The 26,384-nt window shown below is 37.7% G+C and overlaps 1 protein-coding gene across 2 annotated transcripts in view; it reads right to left on the minus strand.

Annotated features, from left to right (window-relative positions):
* Nucleotides 1-26,384, minus strand: part of NR5A2 (nuclear receptor subfamily 5 group A member 2) — a 98,326-nt gene that overhangs the window by 54,757 nt on the left and 17,185 nt on the right. For both annotated transcript variants that reach the window (XM_074832721.1, XM_074832722.1), the window contains one exon: nt 24,566-25,212. In XM_074832721.1, coding sequence (XP_074688822.1) covers nt 24,566-25,212 — 647 coding nt within the window. The remainder of the gene's footprint in view (nt 1-24,565; nt 25,213-26,384) is intronic.

A 26,384-nucleotide genomic window follows, 5' to 3' on the forward strand; every position in this document is an offset into this window, starting at 1 on the left:
GAAAAGACATAGTACTTCTCTTTGCATCTTAAAAGCACTGCAGGAGACTCAGCGTGCAGCTGCTACCATCTAGCTAAATCCTTTCAACTATGAACATCACCTTCAAAAAAATTAGCTCCTTTCCCAACAAACTCAAGTGTAAAAGAGCAGAGCCATGTTATTAAAAATCACAGGAAGCGTTGATTGAATGAATGTTTAAGGAATAGACAAGTGTCTATCAAAATGTTTTTTCTATTTATCCTTTCATTTGGCTTTGTTTCATTTATTCCCACTTCCTGTTTCCTGTATTCTAATTTGGAAATCTCTGAAGTATCATTAAAATAAGGTTGTCACAACTCTGCCCAGGTCCCATACAGACATTAGCACTGCAGTTAGAATTAATATTAATGTTTAAAAATATCCTTGAAGAAACCATTTTTATTTGGGCTGCTTGTTATGTTGGTGAGAGGAACATCTGCAGTGGAAAACACAGAATGAGCAGGAACCTTACAGGTAAAAATGACTGTGGACTGTGATGCAGCTCAGCCAGCCTCTGACTTTCTCTGCTATCAAAGCTGGACACAGGTGTCAAAATTTTGAATCTCTTAATTGGGTTTCTACATGTCTGTATGCAATAGAAGATTAGATGTGAGTTTAGGAAAAAAGGAGACAGACTGTACATCTAATTTATTAGTTTTTTCTTAGCTCATTTCTGAATGACAGCAGGGGCAATGAACAACAGAATCGGGTTGCTCTGATTACTTCCCATTCACCCATGAGTGCACCATGCACCACAACTGTGGGAGCTAAGTTTCAGACTGACAGAAACTTGGTCAATGGGCAAGAGTTTGCATGCAACATTTTCTTCAAAAAATCATTTTTTGCATAGTTTGGATTCAAGTGTCTGGCAATTAACTACTAATCTAGGTCTGAGTATCAGTTACTTTGGTTTGTAGTTAAGTTTAATATGAGTTTTATTTCTGAAGATTTACCATGACTAAAATATTACTATGATACCCAAATGTAAGACTTATTGATTAATCCTAGATTTATTTCAGACTTATGAAAGGAAAGTGCATTGAGACTCTGCCTCTCAGTTTTTCTGAGATGTATCAGAACTTTTTTTTAACATGGTTAAGTAAGTCTATACCAGGGCAATCTTTCTGGTACATGAAATAGCCTGAATTATTTAGAATTATAAATGAATGCAAGATTATACAAATATTCAGCATCATTTCACTGACAGGTAATGGACTGAATTCTCTTTGACTCTCTTCTTTTTTTAAACTAATCTGCTTGAGGGTCGTTTTCTTTTAAAATATAAGGTCTTTAGGGAAGGGACTGCCTCTTACTACATTTTTATGCAGTACCTGTTTATGTTACCATAAATCTAATAGTAGAAAAGGGTTGCCAGACTGCATGGAGCATACGTGGACACTTCTCTGTAAATAAAATTATCTGTCTTTGAATTTAAACTGCCAGCCCCCAAAATAAACCCAGAATGTGCAGTTAAAGAATACAACAAGATATTAGTGAAGCATATTGTCTCCTTACATAAATATAGGCATCAGCTTAACAGCAGCAGGAGAATATTTTGCTCAATATTTTTTGTACTGTGGCATAACCATATAACCTGACATCCTATGTAACACCATCCTAGGTATGGTATTATATAGTATCCTGAGCTCGGATGGTATATAAGAAATTATTTCATGATAAACGTCTTTGAAACTGATTCTACAATTCATATGCTAACAGAAATACAAAAATGCCTGGGTTTCAACAGAAGACTTCAAGGAGCCATTGTTTCATTGCTTTATATCTGTGAAGACTCTGATAATGCACACATTTTTTAAGTACAACCTAACATAAGCCAACTTCTAAATTCAGCTTCTGGCGACAGCTCCTTTTATATTTCCTCTTGCATGAGCACACACAGCACCAAAATCCAATCTACTGTGTCAAATATATGCATTTTGCAAATATATGACTATTTGATAAATGGAATTGAATCTGGGTTTTTTAGGTTACTTTTAACAACTGAGAAATGTGCATAGTTTATTTTTTAGCTCACATGTTGCATGCAAATTGCCTCTTTCTACAGTGCAACGTGCATATGAAGTTCCCTGAGATGTCTGAACTAGATTCACTGTAAGTACTTATCCAGAATATGCAATTAAAATGTAATTCATTTCTAGATATCATCAATATTCTGTCATTGCGTAAGGGGAATGGACTAGATGACCCATGAAGTCTATTCCTACCCTCATATCTATTATGATTACCTTATATTAGTAGAATTGCTTTTTAAGGTCACTTATAAGTGGTGGTCCCTTTACGCAAATATTTGGTACATTTGGCCATTCATGTGTATTTCCTCATGCTCTGTTTAGAATGGATTCAGTACAGGTAGAGCATCAAATGAAGCAAAAACCTGATATTTGTTGTAAATAATTCATAAAACAATGTTATGACCCTTATTCCCCGTGAGGCATCCACATAATGAGCCACCCAAATGAAGCAGCGAAAACATCCGCTTCCCCTGCCGTGGGTGTGCCCCTGACAGACTCCTCAGGGTCAGAATCACATCAATCTCTTTTCACACATGAGCTAATCAATTCAAAGAGGGAAGTGCCAATGAGCTATTAGATCAATATGGTGAAGTATGGAGATTGATCTTATCCCAGAGTGACTACATTAACAGACTCGTCAGTGTGACCTCTGCCCTGTGGCGTACATTATACAGGATTGCAAGTCTGATATCTGAACGAAGACCTCAGGTCATTGCTTTTAATAATCTACTTTGCTGAAAGAATTAAAAGTAAATCTGTAAAGGGATGACTAATGAAAATATGAAGTGCTTTCTTCTCTAGTCTTGGAACGTTTGCAGAAATCACACCAGCTTTTCATAGCAACCAGCAACATTGACTGTCTCGCCCAGAAACCTGCTCAGCCGTGCCTGGCTACCGGCATTTGAGATAACACGTATAATACAACTTATGATATTTTGCTCTCCTGCCACAAAAATTAATAAAAGAAACTGAATACAAAATGATAAAAAGTACTAGCTGTGTCAAAATCTATTAAAGTCTTGGGTGAATTACTCCAATTGGTTTACTTGAACTGCCAGATCAAGAGCTACACTGGAGTCCTGGTCTGAATTATTTAGCTGGTGTAAGTGGGATGGCAGTAGTTGCCACTGCTGTGAAAGTTGCTCATAATGCTGCCACGTACGTACTGAGCATACCGCCCGCCAAGCAAAACATTCCCAATACTTGCATCAACTCAAGGTCCAGCCCTGGGAGTCTTAGCCCGTTTTCATTTAGGCCAAAGGCCAGTGACTTCAGGGGGAATTGATCTGATCAGAGAAGCCTGGCTTCACAGTATTTAGGAGCAATGCATGCATACATCCTATAACACTTTCCTGTCCCTTAATCAACCTATGCTAGTAAGCAGGACCAACTTTACAGGAAGTCTGTACATGAAGTGACCTCAAGTAATACTATAAGCTTTCAGGTCTCTCATTTTAAAGACTAAATCTTTTGATATATAGTTTCAGAGTTGCTGATAAAATGTACACTTTGTTGTCTCAGAACATGATATTAATATTGTTAATATTTTTAAATCCCTGAATAATCTCATTGCAATGAAATATTTATGTATATAACACATTTTAATACTGTATTTTTATTATACCAAACATTTTTATTGTTCATTGTATAATTGAATCAATGAATTAGAAGAAGATTACTAAAAAAGGATTAATGCATTTTTAATGAAACTGAATGATATAACTTCTGTTAGTCACTAAGAATAATGGCAGATCTATAAGGTTTATACAGATAAGAGCTTTGTGAGTTTATCTGAAAGCCCACATAATGACTCTCATTTAGCTGTAACCTAGAAAAACAGACTTAGCAATCTTATTCAGGGTTTTAATTCATTGCTTATGTATATGATCTCTCTTCTGCCTTGTGATCAGATCACCTGTCTAATCAAGAAAATATTAATCTGTTTAGCAGCTACATCTATTTCCAATTGTAAAACACCTTTTGAAAACAATGCTCTTTCAAAGTCTAAATGGAAGAACCGAGCTAGCCATACAATACCACTGGGAAATGTTTCTGAACTCTTAGGTTAATAGACAAGGGAACTGGTGAGAACTTTCTATGGTAATAGTGGGCGTTTCAATGCTCGAATCCTTAATTAGCCCCCCAGACTAAATTATAAATACTTTTCAGGTAGAAACTGCTATGCTTAAAAATATCCCAATAGAAAATCCTCATATTAGTATAACACTGATTGAAATTTTAACACCGCATAAAATGTTATATAGAAAATTACAGCAGCAGTTGAAAACTTGGCTCTGAATCCTACACAGACATTTTGTTCTTTGCAATGTAGCATTTAATTTTCTATTATTTTGCAAGGGATATAAAAATAGATAATGAAATTTTATATTAGTACAAGATATACGTATTGTGGATGAGGGACTTTATAATGACACCCTTAAAAATATATTTGCAATTTTCAATGGGAGGTATGTTATCAAACTTCTTTTAAAGAGAACAATTCTAATATTTCTTCTATCTTTAAGTAGAAACTGAGAGAGAGTATATGCATAATACATACATGTGTATGGTACACAAGATGCTGTAGTATTGCTCAAGGACTTGTGTGAATTTTGTGAGACCACATAATTCATAGTGGTGAACCACAATTAAGTAAATCACACCACCAAAATGGGCATACATTTTTTTTACCACTATGATGTGGTTTTTACATCAAGTTCTTTCCAAACAAACTAAAAAGCTATTCTATAACAGAAGTGTTTTAGATTTAAAAGGGTTTTAGAATTCTGATATTATATTTGTATCTTTCTACTTACAAAGCAAGGAACTTAATACACATCCAGGCCTCAGAAGGACTTTGACTCAGGAAACCATTTTGCATGTTTATTGAAGCATTTGTCCTGATCTCACAGATGGGAAGCAAATGCTTATATATTTTCACTAAAACGAAGGTGATTCTTCTGAACAGGGGCAAGAGAAAGTAAACTTATAGCATATACAGAACTAAAATATCTTTTCCATAAATAGTAATAATATATTTCTTAAATTCAGTGTCTCACACTCAACAAGTGCTAGAAGTAAATGCTGCCTCCCAATGGAAATGTGAAGTTTGTTTCCCAGTAAAATAAATCACAAAATTTCTAGTTCCTTTGTTTTATTAGATGTTCGGTCTTTAACTTACTTCTAGTAAGAGTTGAACAATTTTCATTCTGGATTTCACAATCAAATATTTTGTTTTACAAACTTCATATCATGGGCTCAAAATACAGAGTTTCTGGAGTAAGGAGGATGTTTTTTCTGTTTAACAACAACTACCTGAAAACTGGTCAGGAATATGAGAAAGCAAAAATGGATTAGTGGTAGAGTTCAAATGAGGTCATGAAGTTCATGACAAATACAATTTATCTTATAATTCTGCAATTTACCACATAGCTCCACAACTCATAACTGCAATATCACTGTCACACATGTGCTATCAACAGATGCATCTGTCTGGTCACAGAATCTATGGCTGCATTAGGGATATAACTGCTAGTGGCATCTATTTAGATGGTTGTTAGGTGTCTGAGTACAAATAAGTGATATTATTTTATAATCAATGAAACATGTCACTAGTTTCTGCATAACACAAGAATGGCTGAATGATTTTTTTAAAAAGAACCACCCTCTTTCCAATTTCAACTATACGCAAGCGCTTACAGGCCGAGAACATTCATGAAAACTTTCAGAACAAAAAGATAATCTTCTGGGAAAGTTACAACAGATTGAAAATACATGTCTAGAATTGAAACGCTTCCTCAGCCTCGACAGAATAAATAATAAATGCTTTCTAGGTAACTACTGCAGCTCTTTTGATAACATATATATTAATAAATTAAAAATGTCTGTAGATTGACAAGTGTTTTGTGGGCTTATAGTGGAAAGCCAATAGCTAATTATGAAAGCCTGACTTGACTAATCAATTATTCAGATGAACATTAGGTGCCTATTATATGTGTAAACATGGGAATTATATTTCCCCTAAGTAACTTTCTAAAATAACAAACCCAAAACATGCAAATTTGAAATAGAAAGAAATGGCACTATTATGCACTTATTGCATATGCAGAACTCCCACTGAATTATTCAGTGAACACTGCATCGGGAGCCTTGGTCTTCTGACTCCGAGCAACACAGCAATAGCATCACATGCCATGTTGTATTTGTTATGCATGTAATATTGATTTAGCTCATTCTTGCTGGTCATGTTTCAAATTCATTTCATGTTTAGGAGGTAGGGGAAAGGAGAAGTATCCCTGGATTGATATTTTCAATATATTTTTATGCCTGTTGAACACAAGATTATCTGATAAATTAATAAGACCATGGCTTTTGAGTGCAGGAAAACTAAGCCTTTGAAAAGGAGCACAAGTGAGGTAATGAACTGTGTTTTGAAAAGGTTTATGTTTGCTTCATTCCCCACCTCCTGTATGTAAAGATTGGGAGAGTGCTAGTATTACAGAACAGATTCACTGGTATTTCATTTAATTTGCGAGGCACAAAACACAGTAAGGTAATGCATAATTGTCCTTTGCATTTAGAAAAGACCATGCTCTTAAAGAGAATACAGCAACAGGGAAACCAGAAATAGATGTGACCAGACACCTGCTGACAAACAGTGACAAATCCCACTGACACTGCAGTGACCCCCAGTTAGTCAAGATTTAATTAAGGGGTATAATTAAGTCAGTGGAACAGAACATTAATGAGTGGTGGTTTTTTATATGGGTAATTACACATAAGAATACAAAGTAAGCTAGGCCCCTAAATATATCATTAAAATGAACAGTATAGAATGACAATCAGAGCTTTAAGTACTTTTTTTTTTTTCTTTGCTGCAGTAATGCAAGTTGAAACAACAGCTCATCGAGCATCTGTACACATGCTAGTAAATGCTATTGGTCCAATCCTGCATGTGTCTAAGCATGTTGGTAACACGACCTTGGTGGCACAATGCACACCAGTAAGGCTGGGCATGCGTGGGTTTGCTGGGCTCTGTCTGTCATTGCGTTTGCATGGGTTTGTACCATGCAGGGGTCACTTTGGCTCGTTTTCTAACAAATGACATTCTATTGCTATTCTCTTACAAGTAACACATGCTCTAGATTTCATTTAGCAAGCGTGTTGATTACCAGGAAGACAGGCATTACAAATTGTTCCTATGACTATCTGCACATTGGGTGCAATATACCTTTACAATCAAACAACAGAGATTTCTTACAGCAGTGGTATTTTATGCCTGATGCAGTTCTCTGGAATTTATTTTGGGAATCTTTAGGCAGTTGAATGAAATAGCTGAAATATCTTTGTCTACGTGATATGTGCCTATATTTCAAACAGAAAAGTATTGTAAAGTAGATTTACTAGACCAACATGTTAAATTGGGGTGGAAAACATCATCATGAATAATGATGATGATGGTAGGGGAAAAACAACTTTTCTATGGTCTCGAAGATTTAAAAGAATGCCTGTGTAGTTTGGGGCCAGCCCTCTGCCGGGATTACTCTATCTGCTCCCAGCTGGTAGCCTGCAGCTCATGACAGCCTTTTATCCGTTATCAAAGCAACAAGTGGAAAAGCAGATCCTCCTGCCTGCTAACACTCTGTTCAGTTCTCCCTGTAGAATTTCTGCTTCTAAATCTTTCCTTTTAACAAGTCTTCAGATTTCCTTCCTACTACTGCAGGAGACACTAAATATGTCTCTCAAGTCTTTAGCTCACTTGTCTAACTTAAACTCTGCAGGACACTAAAGGAAGAGAGAATAATTGCATTACAACAGGACATTTTCTACAGGAACTGACTGAAATGCAGAATGAGCCTGATCCTGCTCAGACTAGAGTGCTGAGAGTTTAGCAATTGAGTTCAATGACAGCAAACCCAGATCCTAATTACTCAAACAACATAGGACTGATATAACAGTTCAATTACAACTTCAGACTGAGACATGATTTAGGCTTAAATTTCATGTACTGACCTACTAATTACTTATTTATAGAAGCAAAAATTTTACTGTAACAAAAGCAAAGCAAACAAACTACATCGAAACTTATGATATACTGTGCTTACTTTGCTTTTTTAGTAGTATAGGAAAAATAAAAAAAGGTAGAACTGGGAGATATTTAAGTATAATTAATGTGAATTCTTTCAAGCAAAATCTATCCACTGAAACTGAACAAATCTAAATGAATATAATTTATATAGTAAAAATATACATCCCACTTTCCTTAATCATGCTGTCATAGAGTAATAGGTCTTAGAAACATAATCCTGTAACAGTTACTACACGTATCTTTTTAAAATCAAGAGAACAACTTAACAAGCTATTACATAGGCTACGTTAAACCATACTGTATGTTAAGGAGTTTTAACTGTTTTTTAAACTCTTTGGTTTTTAAACAGATTTTCACACAATTTACGGTAGTTATGCAGTGACAGAAGATGCTGTGGGGATGCCAGCATGGCAGTGAATCCAGGACTCGCACTCTGAACCATGGCCTTTGCCACCAGGCTCTCCGTGGATACCTAGGTGCCTCCTTGAGGCGGGCACAACAGATGGAGCCAGGGCCAGATCCTGCCAATGCTCTGCCCCACCTGCACTGCAGTTCTATCACACTTAGCAGAATTAGACTTCTGTATCTAACCCTACTCATTTAAACCCGTTAGAGATTTTTAACAATCATGCAAAAGCATGATTTGGCTCTGGGTACTCTGGTGCTTTGCTAAGCCGAGGGTAGTGGCGCCTCATTTTTACAAGGTGCCTGAAGTAACTGTTCTGGATAGGGCCCCAATAAATTTAATCTTAAGACATGGAGACACTAGTCTAGTTTTTTTCGCACAAGCTGGAGCACATGCAAAAACCTTAACAGAACCAAAATACAATAAGAGAGGCCGTAAAAATTATGCAAATGATTTCCCCATTTTTATCATTCTGTGGGCATGTTCCAGTATAAAATACAGGATTAGATGGAGCAACTTCTGCTGGGCTGCAGACACACGTATGCATAATGGACCCCTGACATCTTCTTCTCCCCCATTTTCGTCCCCGTGAGGCCGCCCCTGCCCAGCCGTGTATGAATGAACAGAAGCGCCTTTCATCCCCCACTTGCCTGGTGCTTCAAAAGGAACTACGAAAATAGCAGCAACAAAAATCCAGCCGCCTGCCAAAAGGCCCGCACACGTCCCATTCTCACAGGCATGTGAAAGGTTGGAGAGCTCAGCAAAATTTTTATGTACGGGAGCAGGCCCAAGGAAAACTCACACGCCATAACCAATTGTGGACAGAGGATCATCTATCAGCAGACAAATGCAGGAACTCCAGAATGTCTCTCCTCAAATGAAATAATATATCTTTGAAAGCCAATGCCCGTTTTAGGCCTGAGGCCCATATATCAAGCCTGAGAGGCTTGTGGATACGCTCCAGGGCCATTAACCTTCCACCTGTTTCCCCTTGTCCTTCAGGATGAGACCCTGCCCTTGATTTTACTCCCTTCCCCTGTTCATCTTCCGACAGAGTGTAAATGTAAAGCAGAGGGCCTGCGAAATAATTCAAAGGCAATGGACCAGGGACATGGTTACAAATCTCTGCCACTGGCACTGTGACTTATGCAGGCAGTTTGTCACACATGAGCCAGGTGACCTCTGTGACATAACAGAGAAAAATATCGCCCGAGATCAAAAGATGAGATTCAGAGCACTCTAACTAACTCTGGTGTACACAGCCGTGCTACACGGTGGCCAACGGTTTCCTCTCTTACGAACACTGCTCGCTCTGCTTGCTAGCGGGCAGGCCGCGCTCCTGCTAATTTCAGTAATCTCTTTTTCTCTCATCTCTTCAGAAATCTTTCCCATAACCTGAATGTCAAAATCTGCCTCCTCCTGAAGCCTCTTTTTTTAAAAAAAGATAATTAAATTGACAAGGAGAGACAGCAAAATGTCATTCAGCAGATAAAAATTAACACATAAAAAGCAGTTATATTTGCAGTATAATTGAAAATGGTGGAATAGTCACTTTTGCAAATGGGTCTGTTTTAATCCAGTAATTTTTGAATTGCTAAGTAATACTAAAACTTTGTGTGAGCACATGCTGTCTCTGGTATTGCAATGAGAAGTCTCTGAAAACATTTATTGGGATTCAACTGTCATGATGGTTAAAATGAGAGTAGAGTTAGTATTAAAAATGATGTAATGCACCCAGATAACACACATCTGTACTGATTTGTATTTTACAAAGAGATACACTACAGAACCAGAATAAGAGTCATCTGAAATAAAGCCTAATCAGATTGATTTTTTTAAAAATCTTGAGTTCATTTTTCAAGCTGTGTGCTGCATAGGAAGTTTCCCAGCTGTTTTGTACATTCAGGACTTCTCTGCTGGGTGCAGACAAAAGAATAAGGCCTAATGCAGTGTTTCTCTTTCACTCCCCATAACCTAACCGTATGTCTGGTATGGACATTTAATTTTGTCAATTTCATAAATTAAAAAAACCCCACAACTGTCACAGTATCCCTGGCATGATGATGAAATGAGAAATACAACTGTAGCTAGATCAGCCTAAATCCCATTCTAATCCTAAATCACTTTGGCACTTGCCAACACCTAGTTGATGAAAAACTCAGTTTAACCCATGAATGTATATAAAATACACATTTGCAGACACACACACACAAATTCAGCACATTGCTTACAAGTGTGCTAAACATTATCTCATCAGCTATTTCATCTCTCTTATCACATGCTGACTTTGAAAATTTTGCACAAAGTTCAAGCTCTTACCCAAAATCATCTGAAGGGGTAGTGTTCCACTACGGAAATGTATCTAAATTCACTAAATCTAAAAGCATAAAGAAAAATTGAACTATGAATAGGACTTAAGGCTAAATTATGCAGTAGTTATAAAGAAATGCACAGCTGAAAATAATTTCATGTTTCCCACTGACCAAAGCCTGACATAGAGCATTAAATGACTCTGTTGCACGACACTGCACAGTAAACACAGTAAATGCAAAATTAATATTACAAAAAGATTACCGTGAAGTGTTACCACATACATTTGTAAAAATAAGACATTTGTTTGATTTTACAGTGCTAAAATCTTTTGCTCTTGTTCAAGCCCTGTGATTACACACACCTTTTCCTCTTTTTAATATCTCTAAAGAAAGCCTGCCAGAGATACAAGTGTCAGCAATTACATGTGAGTTTTGTCACTGGTTTCAGAGAACTCCAATTCAGATCCCAGATGTCTTCATTTTTGGAAAAACCTAGAGTGTTACTTTTTGATGTAAAATATAGGTGATATATCCAAGAGTTCTGGCAGTCAGATCTTTAGCTCTCTTTGACACTCCTACTGAATATATTAATTCATATTTAGGCCTGATTTCACTTAGGCTTTCTGCATCCTTTTTTTTTTTTAAAAAAAAATACATTTGATGTATCCCTGAAAAAATTAATATTTAATTTAAAGAGCACCTAGCCCAATACATTGCCTTTTATAGTAAGTATGATCTAGTGTATCTGCTTTTGTAATATTCATGAAATTTGGAAATCAAGGCTAGTCACCATATGTTACTCTAATAGAGGATTTTGCTCATTTGAGTGTTTGATGAGTTTTGAATGCCAAATGGCCTGTTAGAATTTCCAAGACATAAAGAAACTATGTGAAAATGTTATTATATGTATAAAAATACTATTATATGAATATAGTAAATTATAATATTTATAAATACACATTCAGATACACATGAAATGATTTGTCCCATTTACATGTGCTTTTTCTGTAAAAAGCTACTGAGCATCAAATATTTTATAAGATTAAGGTTACAGCACCCTGATTCTAAAGAAGGCAATATGACTCTTGTTGGTTTTGATATAGTATAGTGTCTTGGCTTGAGGAAAAAGGCTTAAATTAATTGGTTGGCATACTACACAGACATTACAAGTCCAGTTATTTGTATTTTTGAGCGCTTATGCCTCCCTGATCCAGTCATTTAAAACAAAAGATGGAGTATTTAACATTTAAAAAGAATAATAATAATTTGGGGCATGAATCATTCCTTACATTCTTTTCCAGCTACAGACAATTTCTGTTGGGAAAAGTGCCATATAGTATTGAGAGTGACAACAAATTGTATTGTCCAGTGAACATCTGTTTCCGACTCCCACACTGATATTGCAGGTTGGGTACTTCTGATTTAGTCTTCACAGGCTGCCTGACTACAGAGGAACTGGAAATTACTGGTACGTTCAACTTTTATTATTGGAACACAGGAAAACTTTATCATCATGCTGGGAAGTTCTGTGTCTTTTGAAATATTGGAAAGAGGGTTATGTTAGCACATAAAGCCACATGTGATAGTTCTTATGAAGAAAGAGAAAAGTGACTCCTGTTCATTGTGTCTGCCAGTACCTGTGGGTATGCAAGTCTGAGATGAAAATCTCAAAATGGCACAGTACTTCTGTTTTCAAGATGCAAGGTTTGATGGTGAGAGTTTGGGCATCAGGTGTTGTTTATTTTTAATAAAACCAGTGGCACTGCAAAAAAGGGCCAGATTCTCCCAGTCTTGCTCAATATGTAATATTGTGTTCCTGTACAAAATATCTCTGAAATCCAAAGCAGTTTCTATAGGGCATGCTCCAGGTAGGGTAGGCTGAGGGTTTGGTGTGGGTTGAAGGGCCTAGCCCTAGAGAGTATCAGTCTCAAAGAAAGAACTGATCTTTTCTAACTCATATTTATTGTACCAGTTACTATGATAGCAACTTATGGAGAAAGGCTGTGTTAACTAGCTAAAGTTATTACTGTTAATAAACCCAAAGACAATACTAATTAATACTTTCAAAACTGAGGGGAGTTTGTTAGAATGATCAATATTATTTTTTTCTCACAGTTATGCCACCATTTGTTATTCAGCCTGGAGAAAAAGGTAAAGTTCTGCCTTGGCAGGGACAGAGACGTAATGAAGATACATTCTTGATAGGTACCATGTGCCAGTTTGCTAAAGCTCCAACTCCTGATCTGTAAGTATACCAGCCAGTGCTGGGATAAACTACTGAAAACTATCCTTTTTTACAGAAAAAGAGGGAGAGAGAGAAACTCCACTGAAACTTCTGTTAACACTAATTAGAGTTGCCAGCATGCAGGGGAATCAAATGCAAAACATGTGGAGCTCCCACTGAAGTCAAGAGGAGAAGGATATGCCTTAAAGGAGAAGCATGCAAATTAAAAATATATGCAGTTCAACGTTACTAAATGAGCTAGCCATGTAAACACTGACTTTGAGATGTAACCCCTCCCACTGGGAACACTCCCCCTGAAAGTTCATTCTTAGTTAGGAGAGAACATTGTCCTTGACCATGCTTGCAAAATGAAAAACTATATTGTGAACGGCAGGTCCAAAACAAAGTAATTGCCATGTGTTTATTTCTATTTAAAGTTGTTATTATTATTGTTGCTGTTGTTAATATTCTTGTTGTTTATTCACTGTATTATAAACAAGGACCATTGTTTACCGAGTCCTGCATCAGAAAGAGGTTTTTGATGCTACTCCTTATAGCAATTTTGGATTTCTCAAAGACTAGAAAGTCCAGGTAGAATCTTAGCAATATGGTCAACATTCAAAATACTGTTGGGAGATTCTAAGTCTCAGCCTCAAATGCAGAAAATTGCCTGAGCTTGCTTTTCATAAGTGTATTATGTACTTATATATGTTCTTTCCCAAACAGTACTCCAGTAGTATTTGTGAATAGCTTGCTTTCTAGCTCCCTCTCTTCCCTCCATATGTACACAGATGGAACATCAGTGATTGTGGAGTGGTTACAAAGTAAGCTGAAACTATTTTATGCCACGGTGACCTGAGTATGAGCTACACATTAGTCTTGGCTTCCACTTGCACACTACATGATTTGCACTATCACTTACTTCAGTCTCATGTCTCCCAGCAGCCTGCCTACTACATCCCTACCATCTCCCACAATTCTTTCTAACATCAGGATTGTTATGCCCTAAAACTATTGCACAGACAAATGGGAATAGAACCAGAGACTCTGGGCAATTGCCACCTGTTATGCTCCCTACATATTTTTGCTCTTACCTAAAGGAAAGTTAATAGTTTGGATTAACTATCTTTGTGGTTTTATTGTGATTTTTACAGAGCTCCAGGAGTAGCAAGATGGAAAGGAGGCTCCTGGCCTGTCCGACCCACCTACTCTGAACCTTTTTCTCAAAGATTTCCACCTTTTCCCAAAAGGGTGCACAAGGAGCTTAAGGAGTTGGCACTGAAACACACTGACTGATGTTGAAGATCTCTGTGGGATAGGTCAGTGGAGCCCAGAGCCACAAATAACTGTAGTTACTGCCTCCTATGTAGTGGCTGTGGTACTAACACTATTCCTGAGAAAGGAAGCGAAAATAAATAACAAAAAGGCCATTTAGAAATAACATGTAGCAAACAAAACGTAATGTAAAAACTTGACACAGGCAGCTTTACAGAAGAAAACAGGAAACTGGCAGATGCTGTGAGTGAAACTGGAAATACAGTATTCAAGATCTTAACTTCCACTTCTTATTTGGACAAAATTGTCATTGGCTTCAGCAAAGTTTTCTTCCGATAAGCAGTATAAGTCTGGGCCCATAAGCACAACCTGACTTACTCTAAAAATTACTATATACAAGATTCACTTGTTCAGCTCTCTATTTAGGAGAGTGAGTAGTTGTAGGTACACATTTATTTCCTTCTACAGAGAATTCTGACCATAGCATGGAGACAAGGATGGTTCCTAGCACTGTTACTATTTTCTCCCCATACCTTGAAGAGGGATGAAGTAGATTAGAGGATGACTAGCCAGACCTGTCTCTACCTCGCCTAAAGTGCTGGATTAGCTAGCCCTCAGACTAAATAAGCAGCCGGTGCACAAGGGCTGCAGCAAACTGCTTCTCCAGTGGTGAGGGATTATGACTCAGCACCACCAGTCACTGTGTTTGCTCATTACTCAGGACAAATTGCAAGACTGCAGTAAGTATTCCCCAATAAATACCAAAAGGTATACAGATGAAGCAAACAGACACTGCTGACTGTAACACCAGAATAAAGATACAATTCTTCATCACATCCAGTGTCACTTAGTCAGGGTGATGTTTCCTGTATTCAGCAAACATGCCAGTAAAAGAATTTCCTTGGCATACAGACAATGTGGAAATGTCCTTTTAAAAATCAGTTAATACCAACAGAACTCATGAGCTAGCTGGAACCATTTCCTATGCTATGGAAAGAACACTTGAATAAGGTTAACCAAGATATTTCACCCTCCCAACCTCCCCCCTCCTCATCTATTTCTGGATGTCTTCTTTTGTTCACCCTTTGCTAATTATAGTGGCCTTGCTTAGGTGATATTTATAGTCTTAAAAGAGTTGCCTGACTTTTAGAACACTTTATTCATGTATATTTCCTGTGTTTATTGTTGCCTTAACTAATTTTTTATATTAAATTTACTTGATCCAAGATTTTATTTAGCAACAAATATCAAAGTAACTTTTCTTTCAACAAATGCAAGAGCTGTATTTAGATGTAAAAAGCATTTTTCTATTTCTGAATTTCTGAAAACAGATTTTAGTTTCTTTCCCTCTCCAAGTGATGGGTATGACAGATGATTCCAGAATTAGACAAAATGAAATTTTTCACCACAATATGATTATTTGGTTTCTTATTTTACTAATTTATCATATCTTTTCTTGTCTGTAATGGTTGCTTTAATGACTGGGGTGTTTCCAAGACACAGTGTTAAATATTTGTTTGCCCACACTGTCCCGATGTTTACCTAACCACCTCTAACTGAACTTCTACCAGTTACAGAAGTGGAAAAAAGACATTGAGCATGTCCACCTAAAATTATAGCTTCACTTTCCCACTGGCACTGTATTTTATCTCTTTCTTAGTTTTCCTTAATTCCTCTTAAATCTGACCTTTTATTTCTTCTGTAGTTGCTCTACGAATGTGCTTATAGTGATGCCAACAGCAACAACTTTCAGTCCTTATTTCAAAACAGTAAATAAAGAACATTTTAGGGAAAAATATGGTGCATGTCTTTCAACTCTACTGAAAGCAGATGGATTTGGGGAAATGTTAAAGCAAAGTGTGAGACTAACTGGCGGTTTGCCTTTCAGCAGAGACCCTCTCTTCTTCCTTGGTACCTGCCATCCACTCAGACACACACAGGCCAAAGTAAGGGCACTAAATCTCTGCGGAGGACAAACCCCAGCAGCTATGGCCCGCTCAGTGTGCTGGTGCCCCAATGCCTGTGTACCTATCTCCATTTTACACACCAGGGTGTTGCCTAGCGGGACGGGTGAAGGGCAGAGCAGCCCGTTGCAGCCCATCCTAATGGTGGCATGGGGAAGGGGTGGCCCCTTCCTGGGCGGGCTGCTAGAGCCCCTTAGCCCGGCTCCCAGCCAGGGTGTACATGTCTGGAGCCCAGGGTTGGGCGCCGGCCCCGACATACACCTTGCCCTGCCCCACAGTGGGGTTTGACTGCCATGAGGGTGCAGAAAGACGGGCAGCAGAGCGGCTGCCCAGGGGACAGCGTCCAGCCTCGTGTGGTGCCTCAGGCTGCCAACCCATATCCCTTTTACACAGCAAAGAGTTAGCCTCAGGTCAGGGAGAAGGAACGTGTGAGAGAGGCAAAGCCACAGCTCTCGAGTTAGCTGCTTTTTTAGGGTTTGCTCCCAGAGTTATTTACTGATGTCCCATGCAGGGCACAGCTCCTCTTCCTGACACAGGGCCTGGAGGGCACCTGCAGGCACTAACAGCCCCACCTGGGCCCCACCCACGGCACCATTTAAGCTCCATCCAAGGCCCCAGCTCTCCCTGGGCTGCCTTGCAGGTAAGGCTCCCTCACTGCCTGTGTGTGCCCTTGCCCTGTCCCTTCAAACCATACCTTGTCCTTGGGGCTTGCGTGGCCCCATGTGAGGGCGGTGGGGTGGGCCAATCCTGCTGGCACCCCTGGGGTCTGCCCTGGTTTGGGCACGGGGACGGCAGGCCCGTGTCCATCAGCCAGGCTGAGATGGCGGGGGCTGCAGCGCCTGTTGGTTTCTGTGGCGTGTGGAGAGCAAATGTTTCAGATCAATTTTATGATGTGGTCAGACTGTGTTGTGATTCAGCTAACATTAACTCTGAATAAAACTGTTTTTTATTCAGAGTTGAAATGAAACTTGATAATTAAGAGGGTTCTTATTAGAAAAAAATTAATAATCAGAAAACAGTTAAATGCTGTCCTAAAGATAGTGATGTTGCATTTCAGTTTGCTTTTAACGGCTCTTTCCAGCCAGGTGTGGGAAAAGTGTGAGGGATTAAATAGCTACTTTATGTCTTGCTTTACTAAAAGATCTGTATGGCACTCATTTAATAGAGTACCTGATTTTGGACACTGCCACTGCCTTCACATTGGCTGTAATGGAGTTCAAACCAAATGTTTATCATTCATTTGGATATTTCTTGAATTGCACTCAAGTTTAAACTAATTTTTGAAATATTATTTCCTCTTGTACTAAAACTCACCCTTTTTTGAGGTTGCTATTTTTGTGTATTGGCTTAGGAGGGGTGGGGGGGATAAGCAACTGAATTTTATTTCCAGCACATGAAACTTTTCTTTGCTTCCTTTTAGAAGTTGTCTTGTAACTTGAGGCTATGAAATAGCACAAACCATGACAGCTTTGATGCATGACCAAAAAAAAAAAATTAAATCTATGGCTGTTTTTGACTAGCATAAAATGACATGCTTCCCTGGCAATAGATGGGTTGTGCTATTTTAGAAGTCTGAAAACCTACTTGTTCATGCATGCTGGCCAAAGTTTGGAAGTAGAGAGATACCAGATAGACGTTTAAGTGTACTCTGCCTCTTGATTTTACTTCCTCTATTTGAAACACCATTTTATAATAATTTTAAAATTCAAAATGGAAAAGACTTAATTCCTCTAGTATGTCCCTGTGCCTATATAGCTGTATAGTGGGTCCAACCTCTTCTGAGTGATCTTACAATTAACAGCATAATTTGAAAGCTCTCAGCTTTAGGCCTTTTCTCCAATGAGTCAGATGCCTGAATGTTGTGGAAAACATCTTATTGGTGCTACTACAGGTAGAACACAGTTCCTCACTCTCCAAGGTCTTTGTTTTGCCCATATGTTGTACTTCCACATGGCTGCCATATGGTTGTATTCATTGCTTCATCCAGCTATGAATATTCACATATCTTAATCTTTCTTCATAAATCACACTTTCCTCTGCTCTTCCTGTCACTTGTCAGCATTTTTCAGCCCTAGAGCTGAGTGGATTATGTGAGTTATTGACTCCACAGTGCTGTATAAACAATGATCATCCCTTGATCTGATGCAGTTTACCTCTACATATGAAAGTATAGAATAACATCCATTTATTACAGGGTTTCAGCAGGGCTGATAGGAAGTCTGTAAGTGACTTCAGTATGGCTAGGATTTCATCCTTACTGTAGGTGATCCTAAAGGGTACAGGTTAATAGAAGAACATCCTTAAATCTGAACAGCCTTGATAGATTTATAGAGGTAAACTTTTATTGTAACTGGGAACCATCCCATATGACAGAATTATCATACAGGTATTGCACGCAAGTGCTAGGTCTGAACCATACAGGTATCGTACAAAAACTCTGGATCTGAATGAAAGAAGCTCTCTTCCTATAGTAAGATTTACTGCCTGGTTGTAAGAAATGTTATAATTTTCAGGGGGGAATGCATCATGGCTATTCATGGGAACCTGGGTAAGTTTGCTACAGTGAACTGGTGACTGCAGATCCACTCAAGTGTAAAAGTGGCAGTGTTTCAAAAAAACACCTGCATGGAGCATGGTTCTTAGTCTCAGCATGATGCTGAATATTGGGTGTTAGATGGAAAAATTACTAAATCCAGAGTGACTGAACGCAGTCTCCTGCTGTCAGAGGTGATAACACCATATGGCAGAGTGAAACTAAAGTATCCAGTTCCAACATGAAAGGGCATAGGAGAATGTCATCTTTTTTCTTACCCCTAAAAAAAATGCCAGAGGCTTAGCGTTGAACAATGTTTAGAAAGGCTGCAAAATGACATGCCCACATGCTGAAATACAGCATTTAGTTGCATCCTTTGTTCAGAGGAGAACCAGAAGATCATGAAGTTAACTTCTAATAGAGTGTTCCCCTACAAAGTTCAGTTCTGTGGCAAGTATAATCCCATGCTTCATCAAACCCTGGTTTCTCTGCTGAGGTTTCTTTCTATAGCAATTATTTTACTATTTGTGAAATTACAATAATTATTCTAAAGCAAATAATTATTTGGTTGTGTAAAAAAAAAAAAATACTTTTCCCTTTCCCCAATTTTTTTTAAATATTTGAGAAAGATTTTTTTTTTTTTTGCAAATCCAGGCACACTTGAACCAGACTAAAAATCAACAGATGCACATGACAACATACTAACTAATCTGATTACTGATTTTAAGGTTTCTGGCAGCTTCCCTGATTGAAAGAACACTGCAGAAGTTTTATTTCATCAACTATGTTAGTTACATTTCCTGTCCTGATAAACACATACTACAAAGTCCAAAAGCACTTCAAGTTATCAAATTGCCTTTGATTACTTAAGTCTAAATAATATATCAACCTTTTATCACCTTGAAGAAGAACTTTTAAGGTATTCCACTGCTGATATTTTTTCTCACCCCGCCCCCACCCAGCCTCTCTTTTTTCCTATTCTGTGTTAATTCAGTTTAATAATTGGATTTCTGTACCGTAATTCCTTATTTTCTATGGATTTCTTGATACTTAATTACATAGAGACTGAAATTTGAAATGATGTATTGAATATTATATTACTATATCTGTCTAAATACATTTTACATAAAAAATTAAGAGACTCCAGGAGTTATGTTAATCCTATTCACACTACGTTTGGAATGCTTTGAGAAATAATTTGAAACTCTGCTAATCTAGTTGTGTTGAAAGCCACAGTTACAGCTAGTGTAAGTATGGACAAATTTATACTTATAGCAAGAAATCTGTCTCAGAACTGATCAGTCTGACATCAATGAATGGCCTAAATTTGCAAACTCAGTAAATACTTCTAGGATGAGCTTCTTTAACATGAAGTACACCGGCTCTTCCTGCAATCATTCACTAAATGGGTTTGTGCTCACATAGTACTTTGACCTATGACATCCTCACTAAAATAGCCAAATAAGTCAAGGTAATATTTTTTTGTGAGTCACAAGTCCTTTAAAGCCTTTTTTGTAACTATCAACATTTGGCTAATTTTCTGATCCGCAGCCAGGAGAAAGTATCCTGAGGACTGTTCTACAGTGCAGGTCCTGTTTTCTTCCTGCCCCAGTCAGAGACTGCTTTCTTTTATGGGTTCAGGAATAGTTAGCTTTAGAAGTAGTTGTTGAATTTTCCCTCATGCGGGCTGATGAGGAAAGACCAGTCCAGTGGAACTGTCTGCATCCTTTCTTGGGGCCAGGTAACCTTTGGACTCTAGAAACTCTTGCAATATTTTCTTTTTAGCTTTGTACAAAGACCTTTTACCTGACTACGACAGCTGGCTACAAATCTAGCATCCCCAGGGCATTCCTGAGTTTTCTTAGTTGAGGATAAGATGGATATATCTTACTTTTATATTTACTGAGCTTTCAACAACTCCAGAATAGCAAACAAAGGCCTTCTTTACTATTACTGTTAGTATCATCATGAGCCTACTGGGAGGTTTCTGTATTCTTATTTCACCTGTGTATAAAGAATTATACAGAAACGTTTCTCATTATGAATAATCAAGTAATATGTGATGTCAAAACCTAGAATTTATGATGTAATAACTAATTACAAAGTATTCCGACTTCACAAGACAGATATATATGTTTGAGATTTTAGCAGGTGTTAAATTCAGTTACTGTATTGCAATTGGCTGCTTTGGATCTTTCTCTGATGTTATTACTAATCCTGATTAGTTTGCTTCATTAATATTTCCATTAATTTCTGATATCCAACATGAAGACTGTAGGATCTGCTCGTTAGCAAGTATGAGCATTAGCCTTAAATTACATACTTAAATTCATATACAGGTCAAATTCTGTAAAATGCAGTGCAAGCTGTAGGTAGTTCCGTCCAGTCAATACTGAGTCAACCTTACATGCTTACATGTATAACACATTCCAAAAGAGGAGTTGCTAATTTGTAGAGGAACAAGTGAGACAATTGTGATAAGCATAATCTGATAAAAGCTTCATGAAATAAAGTTTTAAAACCTGTTTGCTATCACTTGAGTTCTCTTTAAATAAAATCAAATTTTCAGCCGAATGGAAAGAAAAAGATAAAACTTAAAAACTGTAGTTCACTGGTGGCTTTTTGTTATTATCTCTAGGGTAAATGTGACATAAACCACTGATGGACTGGGACAGCATTTTTTTATTATGTCTTCCTCCTCTTCAGTCCTTCCTGAACTCTGCTAGCTACAAATCTCAAGGTGTAGCAGAAAGGAAAATGTTTGCTCTTTTATATAAATTGAAGAAACAAATGTGTAAGACTAAATTTAGAATGAAGTGAAAGGCTACAGTAAAGAATTGCAAACGTGCTGTTTAGTAACTCACAGCTAGTTGTGCAAGGCATCACTTATGACAAAATCATGATGAATTTCCTACAAATCACACTTATACTTTTTTACTGTTTAATTGAGATATTTAAAATTTTAGTCCTAGAGATCTGCTAATGTACCTGTCTTATCTGAAAGACGTGTCAAGATTCACTTAAGTTTAAACAAGTAGGAGTAAGAAAATATCTTCTCAAGCAAATATGTACTTAGCTGTGTACCAGTAGGGAACAAAGTTAGCTCTTCTGAAAATCTAGCTGCATCTTTATCACAATTGCCTCTTCCCTTCCTTCTGCATTTAAAAACTCTCTGTCGTACCTTTAGGTGTTGTGTTTTGTTGTGGTTTTTTTTTCCCCACAGGTATTCATGTTCTGTGGAGCAATCTGAAATAGCTGCTTTTGCTACCTTTATCAGAAGGAGTTGAAACCATGGATGGATAGAAGAGAGCTGTGTTCAGGAAAGGTTTGGAAACCCTTTAATTCTGATTCCCTCCCCTCAGCTGCAAAGAGAGATGGCGTTACCTGGTGCTGTTAACAGTGTAGAGTCTGATCTAAACATGTTTTGAGCACCTCACTTTTTTGAAGTTGAGAAGCTTAAAGTTCTTAACATTGCGTGTAATCCGGTCCCTAAATATTGGATGTGGATGGATTTCCACATGTGTTGTTCTGGAATGCTGTGCTGTTTAGCTGATCCTGTCCAATTTAAAAAAAACAAAGCAAAACAAAAAAACCCAAAAAAACCCCCAAAAACCCGATCTGGATATGAAACTGTCTGAAGGCTAAGTTTCTAAGATGCAAAGAGTACAACTACTAAGCTGAAGCCAATGCCTTGTAAAATTGTGTGAAAGTCAGTTCACTACCCAAGGGCTGTATGTAGTGAATTTCTAGAATATGTGTATTTCCAGAAGTCTGTATATACATGGTAGTGCATATACATGTGCAGAGCCAGAAGTTGGTCAGCATCTTCATGAAACAAATTTCTGCATCTTGGTGTCCATACTAGTAAACATATGTTGGTTGAAGAACAGCATCCAGGCTGAGCTTGTTGGAGACAAAGACCATCTCTGAAACTATTCCCAGTATAGCATGCTGAATGCTTATAAAATCTGCCTATTGATTAAGCCATGGAACCATAAAAAGTAAATGTTCCTTGAATCTTTTAATATTCTCACTTTAATCATAAGCGGAATTTTAAGGCAGATCATAACTTCAAAATTCTTACACTGAAGAGTATCTGGTTCTCCAAGTCTCAGTGATTTTTAACATGGTTACTCCAGACTAAAGTAATCCTCAGTGTATTAGTAGAAAGGTCTGGTCCCTGATATTTAGGACATAGTCCACTGGAAATGTAACATGTTTGCAATTTTAATTTTAAAATTATTTAAAATGAGTAGCATGGCTTATAGCTTGCTATAAAATTGTAAACAACTTAGCAAAAAAAGATGTGACAGTCTTTTCCTCTCTTAGATCCATTTTCTTTTTTCCCTCTGAGTAAACCTCCTCTTCTTTCTCTTTATATAGACTGAGTTTTTAATGGTTCCTGCAACCATTCTCATGAAAAATTGGAGGGAAGCTGGAGTTGTATATGCAACATATACAGCTTGCTTTTCTTGTAATCGGGCTTTATTTCATGTGTCCATATCATTATGGTTACGATAGAAATACTGTTGTGGCAAGCATCCTTACTGCAGCTTTTAATGGGATCTCCCTCTGTGCTCTTGATTCATGTAGATTCAATTTGCAGTGAACATCTAATTGCTGTGTTGGGATATTGTATTATTTTCCCTTAGCTTGACTGTAGTCAGCAAGAAATTATGGGTAGTCACAAAACTTTACAGATTTCAGCAGCAAATAGGTGTGGCAAAAACATCTCTGTGTAGCAGACAGATTCAATAAATAGCAATATGATAGGGAAATTCAGTTGTGATTTGAGTTCATCTTGAGGGTTTTTTTTGAGACAAGATCTTTTATTAATTCCAGAGCTAATTTTTGTATCAAGAGTGGTTAAAACCTGTAGTTTATCTCTATTGTCTGAGCCCAAATTTCTGGCTTAAAATTTTAGACCTGACCACAACAGACCACAAAATTTCCTTAACGTAAAGTCCAAGAAATGTAAATGGGGGAATTTCTGGACACCAGAGAGCTGTGCATGAGGATTTATTGGGTGCTCCAGCAAAATTAAGAGCCTAAAGGTCATTGTAGCCAGCCTAGATTAAAGGAATCCCCCACGTATCAGTGGCGATGAGAACAAAAAGGAGTCCTTAAGATATCTTCTTCCTCCTTGCTTTCTATTCTGTGTATACCCTGCTTAGGATTCAGCCTACATGGTTAACTACACACACAAGAATACACAAAATAACATCACAGTGAGAAAGTGTATATTCCAAATATGGGCTTGTTATAAGGAGTGTACAGAGATGGACAGAAATGGCTTTCCTCCATATATTAAATGAGGTAATAAAACAATTACATGAATGTAGAACGGTGTAACAGGCGTGCTTACAACTCTGAATGCAAGCCAGACAGTGGACAATACCGACAGGGAAGGAATAAACTTTATGCAAGGTCCTGTGGAGGTTAATAACAGTTGTGATAAATAGTAAAGTATAGAGGAACTGAACTGAAACTTGAATCTCTTTGCTACAGCTAATTACAGGCTCAGGTGGAAGACAACTACAAGTTTCCCCTCATAATAGTCTGCCTACTTCAAGACAGATAAATGAAGAATGAGATGCTTGGGTTAAAAAAAAAAAAAAGATAAACCATAGTTTCTTGCTCGGAATACAACATTGTAACAAATGGTATTTTTTTCTTGATTGATTGATAATACAATGTAAAATAGTTACCTACCTTAAGTTCTCTAAAAAAGATGCTACTCCTAGCCCATTCAACAATGGAGAAGAGGGTTTGGTCTGCCATTTTACACATAAGCCCAAATGTGTTGAGCTTCTCGTGTTTGCTTCTGTTGGCTTGCTCTTGCTGCAGATATGCCATGATTTTAGCTTGGACTTGTGGCTCGTCTGGCTCACATTTCAGGAGTTCCAGTATCAGATGTGGAATACTTGCTGGTGAGCTTGTTTGATAACTATCCATGTATGAGTAGCCCATTATTGACTCTGGTGAACTAGTGTAAGGGTCAGGGTACTCAGACTTGATAGCACGGCTTGGAAAATGGCCATAGGTTTGGTAACCTTGCAAACTGCCATGGGGTGGCATTGTCATACTAATTGGAGAGGTTACAAAGGGACTTCTGTCATAGTCTGTAGGAGGCAAGGCAGTATGGTTCAGAGGTAGGCCTTTGGAGGCAGAATGGATGTTCTGGATTGCAGAGGATATTGTCAGGTCAGTCGGCATTGCTTGGATCACCTGAGTCATGGCTTCCAGTTTAAGTCCATTTGCTCGGATAAGAGCTTTCTTCTGCTGCTTCAGTGCCCTGTCTCTCTTGTACATTGGTCCAAACTTGTTTCGACCGCCACGCATTCGGTCAGCTCGCACAGCTGTGAGGGGAGAGGACAAAGTAAATCATAATTAAAACTTGGAATCAACATTTTTTAATGAAACATACATTAGGACAGAGCAGAAATGTAAAAATGTAACTCCTCTGTGTTTTGTTTTTTTTTTTTTTTTTCAAATTCAAAGTTGCACTTTTATTCCTAAAGAAGATTTATTTTGACTTAACAAATGTCACTTTTTTTCTGGTAATTTAAGTATCACATGCATATATTACTAATATAGAAGGACTTCTCTTTACATTGATTAGGACACAGGGACAAACACAATGGTTGGCTACAGGAATTTCACACCTGCTATGGGATCATGTGGAGATCTCAATGTATATTTGGTTTTATGTCAAGCTACTATGTCATTAAGAAACAAAGGCTGATGTCCAGAATTTGTCTGAGACGTATCCAGCGGACCACATTGCCTCATTATAATCATTCCATTACTGCCTTCCACCGCAGCAAAACATCTGAAACGTAAATTGCGAAATGTTCAGTAGTCACAAAAGGGAATACGTTTTTCTTGGCAAGAAGGAAATATTTCCTTTTAAGGATTCTGTAAAACTTTCAGAGATTTCTAGTTAGCTGAACAGCTCTACAGAAATGTTTAGCTGCAGTTGGAATGTACAGAGAGAAAGCTGTCAGCTTGCTGTCTTCCACACAGAAGGTGGAAGTGAAACAGAAACTATTGACACTGTTCTGGCTTGTAATATCTCTGGAATTAGAAATAATTAAAACAAATCCACCTCAACAGCTGCCTTGGGAGTCATACTGGTGGTCTCTGTCACAGCAGTGTCTGTCACCGTGGTATATATGTAATGGACTAGCAAGGAGCTCTCACCAAGCCCACCTTGCCCAACGGCAATTAGATTGAAAGAGGAACCTTTGACAGCCTGGTGACATGTTGAGACTGCTGAGATTGCTGGAGGTTAAGTTCTTGAGCTTTTTATCTTAGGGATTAGTACGACATTAAAAATTTATTATGAATGCTAGCTACGCATAATACTGTACATTATCATAAGGACTTTAACGTTTAATGATTTTTTTGGTCCATGGTAATTTATGAACTAGACTTTAAGGCTATATATATCACTATCAGGGAAATACACATATAAATGTCACAAGTATTTACAATTATGGAAGCATGTGTTCTTCCAATTTTCTAAACA

The sequence above is a fragment of the Strix aluco genome, chromosome 8 (genome assembly GCF_031877795.1).
Source record: "Strix aluco isolate bStrAlu1 chromosome 8, bStrAlu1.hap1, whole genome shotgun sequence".
NCBI lineage: Eukaryota > Metazoa > Chordata > Aves > Strigiformes > Strigidae > Strix > Strix aluco.